The 20,752-nt window shown below is 41.7% G+C and overlaps 2 protein-coding genes across 2 annotated transcripts in view; one reads left to right on the top strand and one right to left on the bottom strand.

Annotated features, from left to right (window-relative positions):
* The first annotated feature begins 1,979 nt into the window (after nucleotides 1-1,979).
* LOC120018651 (neuromodulin-like) lies at nucleotides 1,980-9,961 on the top strand. The gene is made up of 3 exons (XM_038961848.1): nucleotides 1,980-2,066; nucleotides 5,818-6,436; nucleotides 9,142-9,961. The coding sequence occupies exons 1-3, from the start codon at nucleotides 1,980-1,982 to the stop codon at nucleotides 9,222-9,224; spliced, it is 789 nt and encodes a 262-aa protein (XP_038817776.1). The 3' UTR covers nucleotides 9,225-9,961.
* Nucleotides 9,962-11,341: 1,380 nt separating this feature from the next.
* Nucleotides 11,342-20,752, bottom strand: part of LOC120018341 (limbic system-associated membrane protein-like) — a 476,581-nt gene continuing 467,170 nt past the window's right edge. The window contains exons 7-8 of the mRNA XM_038961482.1: nucleotides 14,509-14,657; nucleotides 11,342-14,141 (exon numbers count right to left, since the gene is read on the bottom strand). Of these exons, the coding sequence (XP_038817410.1) occupies nucleotides 14,044-14,141; nucleotides 14,509-14,657 (247 nt within the window). The 3' untranslated portion in view covers nucleotides 11,342-14,043. The remainder of the gene's footprint in view (nucleotides 14,142-14,508; nucleotides 14,658-20,752) is intronic.

Genomic DNA, 20,752 nt, shown 5'->3' on the forward strand with positions numbered 1-20,752 from the left:
AAAGCAAAAGAATGGTAATTGTCTGTTGACAGATTGGATGTATTCAATCATTCATACTAGGAGCCGTGTATAGGGTGGGGTTGTAGCTCTCGCTAGTGCAAGGCTGCATGCCGGTCGCCTGTGGAGGAGAGAGGGGGAGGGAGAAAAGGGGGATAGGTTCATCACAGAGCGAGAAGGAGGGGGTGTCAGCATGAAGAGAGGGAGGGGAAGGAGGGTTTTTAAAGGGTGGGCTTGTAGTCATTGTTAGCCAGCAAGTCAGAGAGAGGCGCGAGCAGGCAGACAGTGAGTGTGTGTGCAAATTGTGATGAGTAAAAGCATTAGGCGACTCAGCTGTTGATACAGCCAGTGAGCGTGTGCAAGAGCGTGAGAGCGAGGGAGTGAGAGAGAAGTGTAAGGCAAAAAGGAAAGAAGGGAAAAGAGAGAAAGGATATTACAAGTATGCTGTGCTGCATAAGAAGAACAAAACCGGTAACGGCTTTCTTTACAGATTCTCTCATTCATATCTGGCAGTTTCAAAATGTGTCTAAATTGTTCAACGTTTGGACTAACTACTTCAGTAACTGAATTGAGGATACGCTTATCTCATTGTCTTGTCTTCTTGGCTCGCTGGGACTTCAGTGATGTCTCAGATGAAAAACGGACACGCCTTGTTAATGTAATTATGTCTGAATGAGTGTAGTAGCCACAATGCTTCCAGACCTCATACTGTAATAGCAGTAAGATAAGCCTGTAACATGATGCTGAGGACTTTTATACTATTATCGATCCACTACTTTAAACACTGAAAGATGTATTGATAGACACTTGATGCACCTGTTTGCTGCCTTCTGTGATTGCCTTGACTTCTTTGTACTGTATTCAGGGGACACATGAAGACTGGGCATACTTCCTCCAATGAGCACAATACTGTCTTAATTACCTTAAGGCTGCTCTTAATTGATGCACTACTAAAAAATCCTATTTGGGTGTTATCTCTAAGAAACAAGAGGATAGAGAGGCATGTTTGTAGAGGAAAAAGGGTGGGGTAAGGCTCCACTGACTAAGACTCAACTCCTCTGGCCACGGTGTCTCCAGGGATTTCAATAGGAAATTAGGACTTTAAAGGGATTAGCACGGTTCGGGGGTTAAAAGTGTATATTGTCAATTAGGTCTACACATGTTTATGGGTGCATAGTTGTGAGAAAACAGATGAATACATAGCGGAGAATACTTTCTCAGAAAAGGAAGGTGTTGTGAATCTACGGGTGGGTCTTGGAGTTGTACAGTATGAGATAGTACCTTGATGTAAGTAGCTAGCAGAAGGTATTTTTTGTTAGCACAGAGCTATCTATCTGCAGAAGCTACCTAGAGTGATCAGAATTGTATTGGCTTCATAAAGCACTGGATTCCATCAACACCTGATTCCTGCTTAAATGTCAGCATGTATGAGTCATTTTAGCTCAGCCAGGCTGCACATTGCACTGAAGTGGGTGAGGCATCCCTCTCTCTCTCACGCAGCTTTAATACTGCATTAAACCCTATCTCCACACAATGCTGTTATCTGAATCCTAACCTACTCTCACCACAGGGAAAACCGCCTCCCATGCAGCATCCAGCCCTTAGACTCTGCTTTCTGCTTTTGAGGACTGGCTAATGAATGAATGAAGTCTCTGGATTTAGACAGCATATAAATGGTGCAACAAGAGAGATTGCTCTCAGCTTGCTGTTAAAACCACAGAGAGCTACACACCCATACAGCAGTAGCAGCAACCAGGTTTTTCAACAGAGCCACTGTCAGACCAGCCGTGATTGTGGAGCCTTTGTTCAAACGAGAGAGAGCAGCCTATTTAATTAAATTAGGGTGGCTATTATGGCTGAATATTATCTGGTTGCGAACATCATTCTTGGGGCCATCGAAACATGTACAACACCGCTCATTAATTCACCGTCCTGGGAATAAGGCGTGTGTCGGAGAGGCATGGGGCTGTGCGGGTAGGTGAATGTATTCTCCTCCACCTGAACCCCCCCCTCTCCTGCAAGAGGAGGGAGAGGAGAGGAGACAGCTGGATGAAAGGGTGTGGTGCTGTGTGAGTGGGTAGTAGCAGCTCAGGGAGAATGGGGGAGATTCAGCTGCATTCCCATCCACTAGAAAACCAGACATATTTCTATCAAGATGAGATTTATTCAAGGGTATACATTTACTAGACATATTGCGACAGACACCATATATTTCTTGGCAGACTTCTTTTTTACCCTCTCCCTGTCTGGTTTCAGTGGTCGTGTGTAAGTTACACTGTGAGAGCCAAGCTATCGTTTTATTCAATTCAAACACACATACAGATCATTAGAGTTTGGTTTACTGAGATAAGGGCTGTGTTTGCGTCAGCACGCTGCATTCCCCTATGTAGAGGAGCTAGGGAGCGTCTGTTTGAGCGAGTAAGAATTAAAAGAGGATACAAATACCGGCTGTGTGCGTTTGTGCAAGCAGCAGTCTCATTTCCCTCCTGTGACAAAGTCCCTAATGGTTTCCAAACTGAGACAGCGGTCTGACGTGGGGGATGGTGGCTGGCTACCGTTGAAAGATCCATCCATAAAACCACTCTGTGGGGTGTGGTTCACACAGGGTTGCCCACCCAAGGACAGTGGCTGGGCCCCGAGATGTACAGTTGTCTTTCAGAGACTGTAGCCTGGCTTTTACTGGTGGTGTATCACCTACAGGCAATCAGCTATCTAAAAGGGCAAATGCAACTAGTGTTCCTGAGAGACCGTTTTGAGATATGCTCATTTGATGAGTGGAAAGATCCTGCACTGAGTGACATTAAGGAATCAGATTGTTGTTTGAATACAGTTGTCTGAAGCTGTCTCAGGAGTCTAGGTGTCAATTGACATGCCGATGCTTTTTAACATCGATTGATTATTTAATTATCTTTAGATCTTCAATGATTGAGGTTTAAAAGGGATATACTGTAGTTTTGTAGCAAAATACCGTTGGAACTGTCGATATAGAACTCTCCCCAGACATCTGATTGGAAGACATTTCCTAATGCCAGATCAAATCAGTTTGATATGGCTCTCAAAATGATGTTCTATATTGCTGTAGGTACATTGGTTAACGTCAGACATTAACATGCAAATATATTGCTTTGGACATTCTACCATTCATATGTCTGGGAAGCCACCTTATAACATGGCTAGTAGACTATACAAATTCATTGTTTGGTGGGTTGAATGGACAATATAAATAGGTTGATTGTGGTAAAATGGTTGTAAAATCAGTGTAAATATTCTATTCTCCTATTTGAAAAATGTTAGCTGGTCTCAATACATTTGTCTGAACGAACAAACAAAAAACCCACCTGTAATCCCCAAATGGACAATGAAATATTTTCCCTTAATGCAAAAAATGACGTAATTTCTCATATTCCCAAAACAGTTTACAATTGAAGTTTAGCAGATGCTCTTATCCAGAGCGACGTACATTAGTGAGTGCATACACTTTCCATACTGGTCCTCTGTGGGAATTGAACCCACGACCCTGGTGTTGCAAGCACCATGCTCTACCAAATGAGCCACATGGGACCCACATTTTTGGGGGGCATCTTAGATTGTCCTGCGAATTCAACATGTTCGCCATTTTTAGGAGATGCTCTTATCCAGAGCAACTAGGGTCAAGTGGCTTGTTCAAGGGCACATCGACAGATTGTTAACCGCCCTTCTCAATCGCCATAAGTCATTCTATTTGAGCAAGTGCTTAGACCAAAATTTGGCAATTGTGAGCACCTATGAGATCATGCATATTAAAGATACCATTACGGCTGTGAGGGTGTGCCAGACACGCTATATTCACCTCCTACTCTAACAGTCTATCAAATCTCACTGTTCCATTAGCACATCACTAAATTATTCCAAACTAATACATAGTCATGGCTTTAAAAACATTATATATTTATTGGCAGCAGGTGATTAAGACAACTTTCTCCTCCTAAAGGTGCCGCACGCACCTGCACGCACGCACGCACGCACGCACGCACGCACGCACGCACGCACGCACGCACGCACGCACGCACACACACACACACACACACACACACACACACACACTCTGACCCTGAACAAACGCCCTGACCGTTGGAACAGCCAGCTCCTTCTTGCTACCCTGATTTATGGTTTCCTATTGGCTGCTTCCCCAAGGGGTCAGGTGTAATGTCAATCATAGCCTAAACCAGTAGTTTCACCCTTTTTTGGTTACCATACCACCAACTGAATTTTGCTTTGCCCAGAGTACACCTGAAGTACCCACTCATGTGCATTTTAACAGTAGGCCTATTGTCTCATGAGTCTTCTCAAGTACCCTCTGTGGAAAGGCCAAGTACGACCACTGGTCCTACTTGGGAACCACTGGTCAAAAACAGCAGACAGGGCACTGAGTGATGAGTTACATGTAGCACTCTGGTTGTCAAGGTAACGTTTGATCGTTCGGGGGGAGGATGGCTGTGCATCTTGACGAGGTAGCAACCAAAGATGGACCCACAAAGCAGCTTTCAGGGATCTAGTAATTAAACAATGCTGTACACCATTTCTGATGTTATTATGACTATGTTATTGATGATAGTAATGATAGTAACCGATTACAGTATCTAAAAACAAAGCAAAACAAATACTCATTGGAAATGAGATTAATCATCAAGACGTAACTGCTCCACATGCATCACTCTTTGGCTTATTATGCAATGAGACCAAAAATGTAGCGTATTTGTAACAAGAAGCAAGAATCCCTCGTGAAAGACAAAGCATGTTACACTCTTAGCTACATCATAGATTTAGAATCACAGTCTCTTTGATTTGGTTTAGTCCACACTGCCTGTTACGTTTCCTTTACATTGGTTCACTCTATTCTTTTCAGATTAACATAGTTTGTCTGTGTGAGATACATGCATAATTCAAATCAGTACAATCTGTTTATTTATTTATTCATTTTTAATGCACTGATAATTTTTTGCTTTGTCAATTTCAACATCCTTGTTTATTTTTCCTTATTTTCACTTCATTTCTTTTTCATTAGATTTATAAGAATCATAACACAGCCCTCTATTTGATGGACCACTCCAACTATGGATCCAGATATCAAAGGTAACATCTTGGCGCTCTGTACAGGCTTCAACACCTATCCCACTCCTATTCCTCATCTGTTCCTCAATTCTACTCCAACCACGACCACCGACTTCTAACAACCCAAACCTGAACAACCGTGCTCAGATCCACATCCCACTCTCACCGCCTGCTCAGACTGTACCTTCTTCTGCCTTGAACAATCCACCTTTTAGGAATTTCCCTTGATTCCGCTTATAATCTAGTATCTATTGTGGGTGGTGGGTATGTTGGTGGGATGTGTTATTGGAGATGCCTTTTGGAAGTGTTCTTATTCAGAACCATTGGGATTGTATGTGAATGACATCCAATGGCGTTCACCAAGGTGGAATGCTATCTGTTCATCTGCCACAATAAGAGACGCTATTGGTTGGATGTTGATCCAAAAGGGCTTCATATAATAGTTACTGTCACTCACTATTTGGCAGGCCCGTTGAGTATGGGCCTCTGATACCACTTCATTGGAGACCTTTCACATTTAGCCATTTAGCTGGAACAGCTTTCTAAGAGCTTAGTAGGTCACCAGAAGGGTATTTGTTTCTTTGAAGCGGCAATTGAAATTCTTGTTGGTTAGATAACAATAATATTGCTTCATTTTAGGGCAGACACAAAATGTCAATAGTAAGCCCTTGGTGTTTTGTTGTCCTCTAATATGCTCATGACTTCTTGACATCCTTTCTCTTTCCCAAGGTTGAGAAGAATGAAGAGGCTGACCAGGAAATCAAGCAGGATGAGAAGAAACCAGAGGACAAAGCCCACAAGGCGGCCACCAAAATCCAGGCCAGCTTCCGTGGACACATACTCCGGAAAAAAATGAAAGATGGAGAGGAGGATGAGGAGGCCAGTCCAGCTGTCCCAGAGGAGGAGGCGAAGGAGGCGGCAGACGGAGAAGAGGAGAAGGAGGACGTCCCCACTGCGGCTGAGCAGGCTGCCGAGGAAAAAGCCACCCCTGGGATTAAAGAGGAGGAGACGAGCCAAGCCAAAAGCCCCATCTCAGAAAAGCCAGCAAACTCTCCTGCCCCGGTCGCCACCTCTCCCGTAGCCGCAGCAGCAGCTTCTCCCACCGCGGCGCCTTCAGAGCCTTCCAAAGAGGACGCCAAGGCGGAGCCCGGCGACACCAAGGAGAAGCCCAAAGAGGTGGACAGCAATGAGGTTCCGGTTTCTGCCCAAAACCCCTCCACTGATTGTGCTGAAAAGAGTGTGGAGGGTGGTGCTGCCCAGGAGGAGTCCAAACAAGCCGACGTGCCTGCTGCTACTGTCAGTGAGACGGCTGATCAGGAGGAGCCTCACCAAACACAAGACAAAAAAGGTAGGCCTTATTGTAACCCAGCCTCTGAGATGCCCATCCATGTAGATGAGCTTAGAAATAGGCTACAAACACAACACAAACCAAATAGGCTTCACAATAGCTCGTATAATACATTTATTATTAAGAATAAAATGATCTGTGAGCCAAATTTACAAAATGACATCATGTCAAGCTGTTACTCATAATCTCTTTACAGGATCTTTGATTGGTTCTAAGTATGAGAGAACAGGGCAAAGGCTCAGTAGGTTATCTTGTTCCAGTCCTCGAACTCCCAGACTGTATGATGTAGCCTACCTAATGGAATATGTGCAGAATCCTCTCCAGGAGGATCAGTGTCTTTGTCCTAAGTGGCACCCTATTCCCTACATAGTGCACTACCCTATGGGCCCTGGTTAAAAGTAGTGCATTTTACAGGGTACAAGGTGCCATTTGGGACAGAAGCTTAGACAGGACTGGGATAAACTAGGTCATAGGGGCTGCACTGTCTTGGCTACTGGTGTAGACCCGGGATACCTGGCCATGGTTTTCAGACTTACCGAATGATAAATTACTCAAAGTGGTCAATTAAGACGGAAACCAGCAGACCGTGAAGACATGCATGACCTGGAATGGCTAACCATCATATGAAGCACTAGTTTAGGTCATATATTTAGGTCATAAAGTCCAATGTAAAGGATATAGTACAAATGGAATTGAGTATTTTAGTGGAGTTCAGGCGGTCCTTCGAGCTTCAGCAAACAAAGAAAAGGAGGGGTGCTCAACAATAATGACAAAAACGACATATTTTAATATTCAATATGTAGCAGTGGAGGTGTTTATATTATCTGTCCGGTATATTCAGGGTCTATACACAATGAAACACAAGACAGTGTTGTTGGAAGACCTTTCGCAGAAATATTATTGATGGAGACTTTTATGAGTTAATGAATGACTGAAATCAACTTTATTGATCCCCAGAGAGAGAAATCGGGATAAATAATAAATTAGCTCATCTTCTAGGATGGGTTGAAATGTCAATAATTTCCACAGTGATTGCATGGTTACCACTCCCTTACCTGGAACCTGCCCATTGATTGCCCGTAGAATACCAAGTGCTGTGTGAGTCATCTATCATGAGTCACATTCACGCACGTCTAGCGCCATCTCTGATTCCCACTGGATGACTAGCGAAGATGATGTCATGCTGATGATTAAAGTCAATGCAGTCATGATGACATCATTACCTCCAGGAAATTAGGAAAATAGCTTTGATAGGAAAGAACATCTACATGTCATACTAACAACTCGTAGGGAAAATAAGCCTTAACCCTGTGAGACCCAATATTGTAAAAATAAATTTCCTAAATTACATCCTGTACAGGTCCTAAACAAAACAATTATGCCAAACACTACAAAGTGCATCTCCTTACACCCAGATGTACTGTATCTCTTAGAAGTATTTGTTGTGTGTTGGTATGATTATTGTGGCATCAGTAGCCTCTGAAACATTAGAAAACTGTCCACTCGTCTGAGACCACACTGGTCCCCTACACAAGCAAATGCTGTAAGCCATCCATGCAAGTACATGACTTGAAATATTTTTCCTGTCTTCTCTAAGATGTAGAGATTATGTAGAAAAAAACATATCAAGAAAAAAACGTTTTGAGCTAGAGGTAGTTTTGTAAGTGCTGCAAAAATGCAACATTAGGCTTGAAGGGTTGCCAAAGTGAGACATTGTTTCCCTTCCAAATTCTGCAAGTAATATGGAAAACTAAATATTTCAAGAGTAACTTTGATGTACCTTCGACACATCAAAAGAAGAAAAATGAATATACATTAAAAGAATACTGACATTTTATGGTAAAGAAGTAAGATAGATTATCTCTCTAAAATAACCCAAAAAGGACAACCAAATATCTTATCCATACATAGAAAAAAAAACACAAATTGTTTATTCTGTTTTTGATAGCAAAATACAAACATTTGAATTGGTCAAGTCGATCAATTTGCCTATTTCAGACAAAATATGACTTAATTTCAAATGTATGTACCATTAGACAATATTTCCATCACATGTAAATGTTTTTGATCCATTTTGATGTGATTTTCATGTCATTTCTATTTTCTTACCACACATTTTTGCTACCATTTGAAGCCCAATGTTGCATTTTTGCAACATTTTCTGAATTTCTTTCTACAAACTTGAAATTCCAAAAACGGATTATTTTCATTTTCATAAGTATTTAAGTATTTCTGAAGGGTAAAAAAATCTAATTTGGATCTATGCTTAGGTCTCACAGGGTAAAAAATCTGACTTTATAGTACAATTGCAATTAAATAGTACAATTGTAAAAAATCGTAGACATTGGTGTAAATGTAGGCTAGCTGTACCAAAAACAGAGTAGATTTCTTTAGATTTAGTCTTGGACTTGAGAATCCCATCTAGCAGGTTCTGAGAGGAATGAACTGTTGCTACTCTCTCTCTCTCTCCCTCCCCCCCCTCTTTCTTCCTTCCTTCCTTCCTTCCTTCCTTCCTTCCTTCCTTCCTTCCTTCCTTCCTTCCTTCCTTCCTTCCTTCCTTCCTTCCTTCCTTCCTTCCTTCCTTCCTTCCTTCCTTCCTTCCTTCCTTCCTTCCTTCCTTCCTTCCTTCCTTCCTTCCTTCCTTCCTTCCTTCCTTCCTTCCTTCCTTCCTTCCTCCCTCCCTCCCTCCTTATTTCTTCTTTCAGATGGTGCCGAAGAATCCCAACCAGCTGAGGCTCCAGCAGAGGCAGACCAGGAGGAGTCCAAGGAGGACCAAGCGAAAGTTTAACATAGAGAAAAAAATACTATGATTACAAATGAATTTAAAGGGTGACTCTTCTCCTTCTGAATGTGAAGACAGTCCATTTTTATTTGTTTGTCATTTTTTGTGTGGCAATGATTTTCTTATGTTGAGAGTTTCCAACATGCGTTTTTTGGTTCAAGCTATAAGTGGTATGATTTGGGTATGTTCTGTATCTTACATTATTGATTCGATGGTTGGACGTATCCACATTTTGAACTGAGTTTCAAAACCCTACAAAGCAGGACAGGACATTTTCATATTCTGCTTGAGTTGATCAAGCTTGGTTTACGTTCTTTGAGTAACAGGTCCTTCTCCTTCCGCACTTATAAAACTAACAAGTCTGACATGATTTTCACGACTTTACGGAGAACAATGAGTACTATGACATGTTGTTGGCCCCACAACTAAAATCCCCCTTCCAAATGACATGATTAGCATGAACCATCTTACAACTTGCATGGGAACTCTTCCACTAAGAGGAACTTTTTGCAGTCACAATACAAAAAAAAAATGTGGCTTCTTTTTGATGTCCTTGGTGTTGTTATGACAGTTTGATATGAATTGGAATTACTCTTGCACTGATGTTAAAAAGAAAATCAAACAAACAAAACTAAAAAACTTTTCCTATGTTCCAGTGAGTGCAATGTCCAGTTTGAATCTAAGGAGTTCAATTGTGAGAAAAAAAACAATGGTTTCAATGTCTGTTTTCAAAATAAAGCAATGTGCCAATTACCATCATAAGTTGTGGAATATATTTCACCTGCCAAACAAAATATTTGCTAATGAAGCCACTTTCACATAAAGACTGAATTGGAGTAAAATAGTAGTATTAGATCTAGAGACATCTAGTGGAGCGTAGTGGCACCTGCAGCTTAGGGCTTGGTGCTCGATTCAAATTCGTATTGCTCAGCACTATAGCGCGATTGAAATGTAAAGGTCATTTCTGATTGAGTCGACCAATGCAGCGTTTACTGTGAATGCAGTCCGCTAACTCTGGAACAATGGCTTTACATTTCTGTTGTGCTGTATGGCAGCTCTTCAGCACTACATATTGAATTGAATTCCTGCCATGAAATGATACACAGCTATTAGCTTATTAGTAACAAATGCTATACTCTTGGGTCTCAATTCAATCTGAGGTTCAGCGCTATAGCGCACTTGAAATGTAAAGGTTATTTCTGATTAGAGCCGACATATGGAGTGTTTAAAGTGAATGTAGTCTCCGCTAACGAGGGAAGATTGCCTTTAAATATCAATCGAACTACAACGCAGATCTTCAGCACTACGGATTGAATCGAGCCCAATTGACCTGACAGTAAAAACATACAGGTCACTTTTAATTTATTTTTTAATTTATTTTTTAAACATAGATAGGTTATAGATACACCCATTCTTCCATACTCCCAGTATTTGGCACAAACACTTCCAGTTGGTCAGGTCTGTGTTGGAGGATCAGCAAGTGTTTCATAATCACCAGAAAGATTTCTCATGAAGGTTTAACTGGTAACCTACAAGTGTTGTCCAAGGTTGGGGTCAATTCCACAAATTCAATTCTAATTCAATTCTCTCCCCCTGTAAATTCCCACTTAGTTTCATTCAAATTGAATTGGAATTGACCCCAACCTAGCACTACATTTTAAAAGCTACCGTAATTACCCCAACCCATTCCTGAGTCATCTGATGCCAAGAGCATGTCTTTTCCTTGAGTCTTTATCTCAATGGGGCCTACTGGTTTAAAGGTTAGATAAAAACGCTACAAGGCTCATAGCAAATTAATTGGAACCATTTCAGGAGTTCATCGGTGTCCATAACAATGGCCCTTTCCTTCTATAAAGCCTATCATTTCAGTCAGACAATGCAAATGACTGTACCTACTGGCAAGAGTTCTCCTTCCAGGGATCACACTGTTCAGATAGATTTGTCAGGGTCAATTTCCAATGTCCAGAGTTAACTGGCTAGAAAGTGTCATAGAAACCCATCTCCTTTTCCAAAACAGATTATAGTTTGTCAAGCACAACAGAAATATATAGTATAGGACACAAATCTCCCAATGAGAATAAACAATACATATATTATTTTATTTGCATGTTACATGGTGATAAACACAATTGTACCAGGAAGATACTGTGTTTCAAGCGTTCTCCAAAAAGATTACTCATTGACATCTCAATCCACATTCAAATACAGAACACTGAGTTCAAACAACTTTATTTTGCGTCAAAACATTTTCTTGTATACCTTTACATACCATTTTTAGAAATCAATCGCAATAACGTTACCATTAATCAAAGCAAATAGAAAAAACAGAGACATTGCTGTGTAATGATTGTATAATTGTCTAGGAATTCCATTCTTGTGACAAAGGGAAGTACAAATGTGACATTCCTCTGTGTCCTACAGTGGAGTCTTATCAACAAAGTGAACTTAGGGATAGCCAACTTAAATATATTCAAAAATAAATGTATATACAGGTGAGATAAACCATAAGATGGTGGGTTACACATGTAACCATAGCTTGGTGGGATGGATAAACATGTGACCAATGTAAATGACTGGTAATTCATGCCGCATGTATCTCTTTCAATGGCTTAAAACAAGCCAAAGTAACTCAACAGTGTGTGCAGACACACAAGCCAATTTTATACAGCGATGGGATGCAACGTTTATTATTAGAAAGAATCTAGGTAGACATGTCAGTCCCCTTCAGTTCCCCAGGTATCAGTCATAAGGGATCAGGGGCTGTATTCATAGGCAGGGTACAGCGCAGTCAGGTGAGACCCCTCCTCTTGGGAAAGACTTCAGCTAAACATCTGATGACTCACTGGCTGAGGAGACTGTCAATCACTGCAAGACCGCCCACTGCTTTCCCCCAGTGCTTTAGCTTTGACAGGTAGACATATACAGTACTGTACTATAGTCCACATGCCTTCCCATTCAGACATGTAAAAACACTTCTTATTAAATGATAATACATACCTCTTCATTGGAGTGTTAATAAACTATCGTCCAGAGGCAGGATGTACAGTAGGCCTAGCGTTCATTGTTTTATGGGTAATTGAAAATACAGAGATGACACACAGATAGATTCTCAGTATAGCACTAAGGCTAACATACAGCACGTCTGTTTTCTAACAAAGAACTCAGACTGCTTAGATGGACAACTACCTTCCAGTCATGGTTCCAAAGCAGTATGAATACAGTGGAGGTTTTTTAATGATGATGAGATTTCAGAGAGCATTACTTACATTACAGGTTGGTTTTGTGAACACACTGACTTGACAGATAGCGGTAGACAATGTTATCATGAGACCGGTCTGTTTTGTTGGCCTCAGTTGTTCATCAATTCATTTTGGCATTCAGCTCATGGTCACTCTCCATGAGCTTTCATTTTAGAAACCAAATACATCTATGTACCCAACTCAGAGAAAAACTAAAACAATGTTGTAATTGGAAAGGTACAATAAATGCACAAACTTGACCTTATTAAACCCTTTTAAAAACATTGTTCTCTAGTGGTTTTACTTGTATGGTGCAAAGCGCTGCTGCCATGGAATACTTCAAGTTAATTATCAACAAATGACTGACTTATTTAGAAATATCTTTATATATAAGGGCATTGGATTCAAGTATATACACCATTAACGGAAATTATTGAAAATAAATCCATAAATTGTGAATTTCCATATGTCATTATGAAAACACACATACAGAAAAGAAAAGCACATCATTCATGTCATACATTTCTATCCAAATTCCAGCAGTATAACTGTGGTAGCTCAAAATTTATTGGAGAAAGTCGACAACATAAAATCTAATATGGCAGGCCATTTCTGAAGCTAAATACAGTTTGCCATAGAGAAACTGAACAGCATATAATTGGTTTGTAATCATACAAGCAACATATACTGTAACAATAATTACTATTTTTCTTGTTACAGTGGTGAAACAAGTTATTTTTTATCATATAGAGACACTTAAAAAAAAATATATATACAGTAACGCATCAATATTACGCATGTTTTGTTTGATGAAGGTCATGAAAGTAGGTCTTCCTTTTCGACATAAAGATTATTACACATTTGCACTGATGCAAACCATGCTAGTCCACAGTTATTGTGCATCTCCTTTGATGCGTCCAAAAATCAGCCAGTTATGGGTTATGATCCCTTTACTATTGAAATTAAGTATACCAAATATAACATTGCATGTTCTACTGTTTTTCTGTAATGTTGACTGGAGTATGTTGGCTTTGACATAATGCGTATTATAAACACTTTCAAATCTATTGTTTTGTATTTTTTAAATGTCAATTTTTGGACATATATTGGCGTATTATTGTTTGATGATGCACTGGTTACAATGACCTTTTAGTCTAACAATACAGTAAAATTCCATTAGGAAAGTAACAGTAGCTTGAATGTCTCAGTGCTTCTCATAGATATCCATGATTGTTGTACTTGACCTGAAATCCCTGCCATTTGGGAGTTTAGACTTACGTATTCATGGGGACAAAATACAATGAACCACACCCAATCCCACCCAACTGAAACACGAGTAATGACAGCGGAAAAGCAAGACTTCAGCATCTTCAAATGGTAATAACTGTTTCTTTTTTTAAAAACACTGTTTGTTCCATTTTCTCCATTTCATATTTTTTTGTTACTAAAACTTATTAATAAGCCCATTCTATCTTCTTATTATCTAGTTTGGTGCGTCGAAGCACATCAGGATTTTTGTTACGTTATGCAAACAGTCTCAATGTAATAACCGGGTAGGTAATAACAATGGTAGGTTGGTGGTGTTATTAACACTTGAAGAGAAGGCAGGTGATGGAGGCCAGGAGGAGCCACAGTGACTGGGATAGGCAGGCGGAGCCGTTGATGTCTCGGCCCGTACCAGGTCCTGGAGGGAGAGGGAGAAGGAGAGAGAAAGATTCAGAGGAAGAGAAGTTCAAGACTAACATATTCGTTTTGTTGATGTTTCATTCAATATATGTCACTTCTATGTGATGTAATAATGTGTAAATGTATATATTGCTATGCCTGTCTGAGTCCCTGTCTGAGTAGCGGTACTGCTGCTATGACTCTACAATAATTAATTTGTGTGCAGTGAGTGACATCTGGTGGTCAGACCATGTATTACAGCCTTTTCTAGTCCCACATCTAAATGGAATGGGCCTAGAATTTGTAACATTGTCTAATGTGTCTAATTTCAGAGACATTTAATTAAGAGATTTTGGGGGACTGCATATTATTCCAAAGTCACTTACTATAGAGGAAGAGACTAGCATTTTGGATCCCGAGTTTGTTGGTTGCAACACAAGTGTAGTTTCCATAGTCCTCTTCTGTAACGTTGGAGATCATCAGGACAGTTGTGGTCCCTACGATCTGGATGCTGATTCCCTGGGCGTTGGATAGCCTGGACAAGACGCCACATCACGTTAGGCATTATAACACAATATGCATAAGACTCAGGACATCTGATTAGTCTGCCACGTTTGTCTTTAGAATACATACTGTACAGTACTAGTCAGCTCGTTTCAAAAGAAAAGTGAATGTGAAATTCAATATTCACACAGTTCCTCTCCTACATTTACATACAAATAATGAATTATGATAACATTGGTTTGCCTTATCATAGAGTATATTGACACTGAGAACACACAACATGACATAGACTGACCAGGTGAATCCAGGTGAAAGCTATGATCCCTTATTGATGTCACTTGTTAAATCCACTTCAATCAGTGTAGATGAAGGGGAGAAGACAGGTTTAAGAATGGGCAAGACAAAAGATTTAAGTGCCTTTGAACTGGATATGGTAGTAGGTGCCAGGCACACCGGTTTGTGTCCAGAACTGCAACGCTGCTGGGTTTTTCACGCTCAAGTTTCCCGTGTATATCAAGAATGGTCCACCACCGAAAGGACTTCCAGCCAACTTGACACAATTGTGGGAAACATTGGAGTCAACATGGGCCAGCATCCCTGTGGAATGCTTTTACACCTTGTAGTGTTCATGCCCCGACGAATTGAGGCTGTTCAGAGAACAAACTCAATATTAGGAAGATGTTCCTAATGTTTGAAATACTCCGTGTATAATACATTGTAGAGACACACTTAAGGTAACGTATGAAGGGCTTCAAACTAATCCAACATCTAATGTGCTAGGATAGCTGAGACTGACTTAAGGGGGCAGTGGGTTTGGTTTTGTGCTGACACACGGTAGTATAACACATTTGCATAAAAAGGAAAGTGAGTGCACATCATGAGACAGCATAATCTGGTGGCGGGGAAGCAGAAAGTTGAAAAAGTGCTGAGATCCTCCTAGTAGGACACATTGGGTGGAGTATGGAGGGACTACAGAACTTTAGTAGGACACATTGGGTGGAGTATGGAGGGACTACAGAACGTTAGTAGGACACATTGGGTGGAGTATGGAGGGACTACAGAACGTTAGTAGGACACATTGGGTGGAGTATGGAGGGACTACAGAACGTTAGGACACATTGGGTGGAGTATGGAGGGACTACAGAACTTTAGTAGGACACATTGGGTGGAGTATGGAGGGACCACAGAACGTTAGTAGGACACATTGGGTGGAGTATGGAGGGACTACAGAACGTTAGTAGGACACATTGGGTGGAGTATGGAGGGACTACAGAACGTTAGGACACATTGGGTGGAGTATGGAGGGACTACAGAACTTTAGTAGGACACATTGGGTGGAGTATGGAGGGACTACAGAACGTTAGTAGGACACATTGGGTGGAGTATGGAGGGACTACAGAACGTTAGTAGGACACATTGGGTGGAGTATGGAGGGACTACAGAACGTTAGTAGGACACATTGGGTGGAGTATGGAGGGACTACAGAACTTTAGTAGGACACATTGGGTGGAGTATGGAGGGACTACAGAACGTTAGTAGGACACATTGGGTGGAGTATGGAGGGACTACAGAACTTTAGTAGGACACATTGGGTGGAGTATGGAGGGACTACAGAACGTTAGTAGGACACATTGGGTGGAGTATGGAGGGACTACAGAACGTTAGTAGGACACATTCGGTGGAGTATGGAGGGACTACAGAACTTTAGAAGGACACATTGGGTGGAGTATGGAGGGACTACAGAACTTTAGGACACATTGGGTGGAGTATGGAGGGACTACAGAACGTTAGTAGGACACATTGGGTGGAGTATGGAGGGACTACAGAACTTTAGTAGGACACATTGGGTGGAGTATGGAGGGACTACAGAACTTTAGAAGGACACATTGGGTGGAGTATGGAGGGACTACAGAACTTTAGAAGGACACATTGGGTGGAGTATGGAGGGACTACAGAACTTTAGGACACATTGGGTGGAGTATGGAGGGACTACAGAACGTTAGTAGGACACATTCGGTGGAGTATGGAGGGACTACAGAACGTTAGGACACATTGGGTGGAGTATGGAGGGACTACAGAACTTTAGTAGGACACATTCGGTGGAGTATGGAGGGACTACAGAACTTTAGTAGGACACATTGGGTGGAGTATGGAGGGACTACAGAACGTTAGTAGGACACATTGGGTGGAGTATGGAGGGACTACAGAACGTTAGTAGGACACATTGGGTGGAGTATGGAGGGACTACAGAACTTTAGTAGGACACATTGGGTGGAGTATGGAGGGACTACAGAACGTTAGTAGGACACATTGGGTGGAGTATGGAGGGACTACAGAACTTTAGTAGGACACATTGGGTGGAGTATGGAGGGACTACAGAACTTTAGTAGGACACATTGGGTGGAGTATGGAGGGACTACAGAACGTTAGTAGGACACATTGGGTGGAGTATGGAGGGACTACAGAACGTTAGTAGGACACATTGGGTGGAGTATGGAGGGACTACAGAACTTTAGTAGGACACATTGGGTGGAGTATGGAGGGACTACAGAACTTTAGAAGGACACATTGGGTGGAGTATGGAGGGACTACAGAACTTTAGTAGGACACATTCGGTGGAGTATGGAGGGACTACAGAACTTTAGGACACATTGGGTGGAGTATGGAGGGACTACAGAACGTTAGTAGGACACATTGGGTGGAGTATGGAGGGACTACAGAACTTTAGAAGGACACATTGGGTGGAGTATGGAGGGACTACAGAACGTTAGTAGGACACATTGGGTGGAGTATGGAGGGACTACAGAACGTTAGTAGGACACATTGGGTGGAGTATGGAGGGACTACAGAACTTTAGTAGGACACATTGGGTGGAGTATGGAGGGACTACAGAACTTTAGTAGGATACATTGGGTGGAGTATGGAGGGACTACAGAACGTTAGTAGGACACATTGGGTGGAGTATGGAGGGACTACAGAACTTTAGTAGGACACATTGGGTGGAGTATGGAGGGACTACAGAACGTTAGGACACATTGGGTGGAGTATGGAGGGACTACAGAACTTTAGTAGGACACATTGGGTGGAGTATGGAGGGACTACAGAACGTTAGTAGGACACATTGGGTGGAGTATGGAGGGACTACAGAACGTTAGTAGGACACATTGGGTGGAGTATGGAGGGACTACAGAACGTTAGGACACATTGGGTGGAGTATGGAGGGACTACAGAACGTTAGGACACATTGGGTGGAGTATGGAGGGACTACAGAACTTTAGTAGGACACATTGGGTGGAGTATGGAGGGACTACAAAACTTTAGGACACATTGGGTGGAGTATGGAGGGACTACAGAACGTTAGTAGGACACATTGGGTGGAGTATGGAGGGACTACAGAACTTTAGTAGGACACATTGGGTGGAGTATGGAGGGACTACAGAACGTTAGTAGGACACATTGGGTGGAGTATGGAGGGACTACAGAACTTTAGTGGGATCATTGACACCACCAGTGATGATAAGGCCAATGAAGACATGTGGCTCATGTCATGGAAAATGGCATTAGACCAAAATATCAAACCTGGGCCAGGTGACTCCCTAGACACTAAAGGCACTATGGGATTTCAGAACACATGCATGCTGTTAGATGATTGGGTGTGGTTCTAGCAGCACAGCATGGTATGGTTCCCTAAGACAGAAAGTTAGTTGAGGCAAAAACAAAAGGAGGGAGGGTAGGTGGTTGTTTGGGGTGGATGGGTGGGCATATAATGCAAACGTCTAGCAATCCAAAGGTTGTGTGTTCGAAGCTCATCACGGACAACTTCAGCATCTTAGCAACTTAGCAATTACTTACTACTTTTTAGCTACTTTGCAAATACATAGCATGTTAACTAACCCTAACCCAACTCCTAACTTTAAACCCTAAGCCTAACACCTAGCTTAGCTAACGTTAGCCACCTAGCCAATGTTAGCCACAACAAATTGGAATTCGTAACATATCATACTAAATGGAGGAAGACAGAGTTACATGTACAAGGTTGAGCAGTAGGGAATACAACATTTCCTGGTCTGGTCATAAGCAATTGTGTGAAGTCTGAAGCATCCAGTGAATGGATCCAAATAATACCAAGTTCATTGCACCATCATCTTCCACTGGCAGATGGCAGCACATGTCTTTTAAATGACATATTAACTTTAAGAAGTCACAGCCATTCTTTAACAGAAGGACAGATTTGATTCCAGTATTGAAATGGGGCAAAGGGTACAGAGACGGGGACTGGTTTGAACGGGAATGTGTCAAACAATCAGGCAGACACATCTCACTCCTCGACTCTCCAGTTCGCATGTGGGTGCATCTAAAGTAGGCTATTACAGGAAACGGTGAGTGACAGAAGTAGGATGTCTACAGGCTGTTGATAAAGGAAATCAACAAGACATGTCGAGCTTTGTAGGTGGCAGGGAGAATAAAAAATGTTCTCAAGTGGTTGTGACAGCAACTCATGTCGATGGGGAGAAACAAAAACGTCCCATATTCAACACTGTTGGAATATCAGGCTCTGAACAGCACAGGAGCCTGAACAAGAACCAACCTACTGTAACTAGCCTGGTTAAACCTGACTGAACTCTACGCTTACCATCGTTTCAGTTCACAATGAGTGAGTGCAGTGTTCAGTCGGTGTTAACCAGGCTATACTGTACTACCCCCCTCTTCCCCTAAGACTTTCACGCAGCATAGTTCAGGGCAGGTGCCAAGACGCGGGATGTAATCAGAAACTAGAGACTAATAGAGGACCGGGAGGTTCCAGATCAAAGGACCAAGCCGCAGCAACAGTAACGAGCCTCAGAATCCCCAGTAGAAGATTAGGAGGAGCGGGTCAGTCTTGGGAAATGCTAATTGCTACACTATCAATAAGCACTACAGGATTCCTATACATCAGATGCCACTGGGAGATGGTGTGGAGATTTCAGTGGTAAAGTAGTTCAAATGTAACAGCAGTCGTGGGCAGTCATGACAAGGTCAGTGCTGGTAAGGTTAAAGGAAATTACAGGAAACAAGTTGGGGAACAAGCCTCTTGCAATGTGGAAGTAAATATGCTTGATAAGGTACATTAAGTTCATGGTTAAAGACAAGACATAAAATCAGCTGGCCGAGCATGATTTGATATGATGGTATTGTATTACATTAAGCAAGTTGTTGAAGGAGATAAAGTAATAACACTGTACATCATGCAGATGTAAGGAAGGGAACTTAAAGGGATATCAGAGTTTCAATTCAAACTGTAGCAGATGTTTTCTGACCTCAAAGGTAGTCTAATGTCGACACGAGTCCACATCCCATGCCATTGGCTGTGTAGATCCAGCTATATTACTCAACCCTAAATGAAAAGATAAGCACAGCAAATCTGGAATTTATATGGTGCTTATCTTTTCCATTCATTTTGGATTGTGGCATATCGCTGGATCCGCAAAAACAGATGGCATGAGATGTGGATTTATCTCAAGAAATAACCAAGCCAGGAGTTCAGGAGAACAAAACAACTACAGTAAGATTGTAACCCACAAGGTTCCATGGTTCCTTGAGATGTGTAGGTTGTTGGCGTTGTAATAATCGAATGTCAGCCAGACAGCCACTCACAGAGTAGACAACCGTTCGCTGTCCATGGTGCTGAAATTGCAACATGTCTATGCGGCTGCATGCCTATCGAATCGATGGCAGGCTTTCTATGGTGCCATGGCATGGCTTTGCTTTAGCTAATAGATAAATGTTTATTGGTAGCCCTATTTGGTCGTCATTTTCTCAGGTTAAGCCTAACATTTCACGAAGCTATACACGGTGTCGCAATGCTGCCATTTTTAGACTGCTGGCTGGTGGTAATAATGTAATTACTTGTTCAGTAATTAAAGTTGGAAATTCCAACAAAGCAGATTGTCAAATACATTTTTGATACAACAGAACACCAACTGATTAAAAAAAATACAGCTGTCCTGGACAGGCTACCTGAACCTGCCTGAACTAAGCCGTCATCGTGCTCTCTTCCAGCTTTTATAAAAAGTTGTCGTGCGTAAAACCAGTAATGCATTAAGTCCCCCTCAAAACAACTGTTTCATTATGCAGTCTACTATCTAT

The sequence above is a fragment of the Salvelinus namaycush genome, chromosome 23, assembly GCF_016432855.1.
Source record: "Salvelinus namaycush isolate Seneca chromosome 23, SaNama_1.0, whole genome shotgun sequence".
NCBI classification, from domain to species: domain Eukaryota; kingdom Metazoa; phylum Chordata; class Actinopteri; order Salmoniformes; family Salmonidae; genus Salvelinus; species Salvelinus namaycush.

Excerpts from the sequence above, each read along its gene's own strand:
- LOC120018651 (XM_038961848.1), top strand. The coding sequence starts at position 1,980 with ATGTATTCTCCTCCACCTGAACCCCCCCCTCTCCTGCAAGAGGAGGGA. Across the intron at positions 2,067-5,817 it reads ATGAAAGGGTGTGGTGCTGT|GTTGAGAAGAATGAAGAGGC; the intron begins GTGAGTGGGTAG and ends CTCTTTCCCAAG. Across the intron at positions 6,437-9,141 it reads CCAAACACAAGACAAAAAAG|ATGGTGCCGAAGAATCCCAA; the intron begins GTAGGCCTTATT and ends TTCTTCTTTCAG.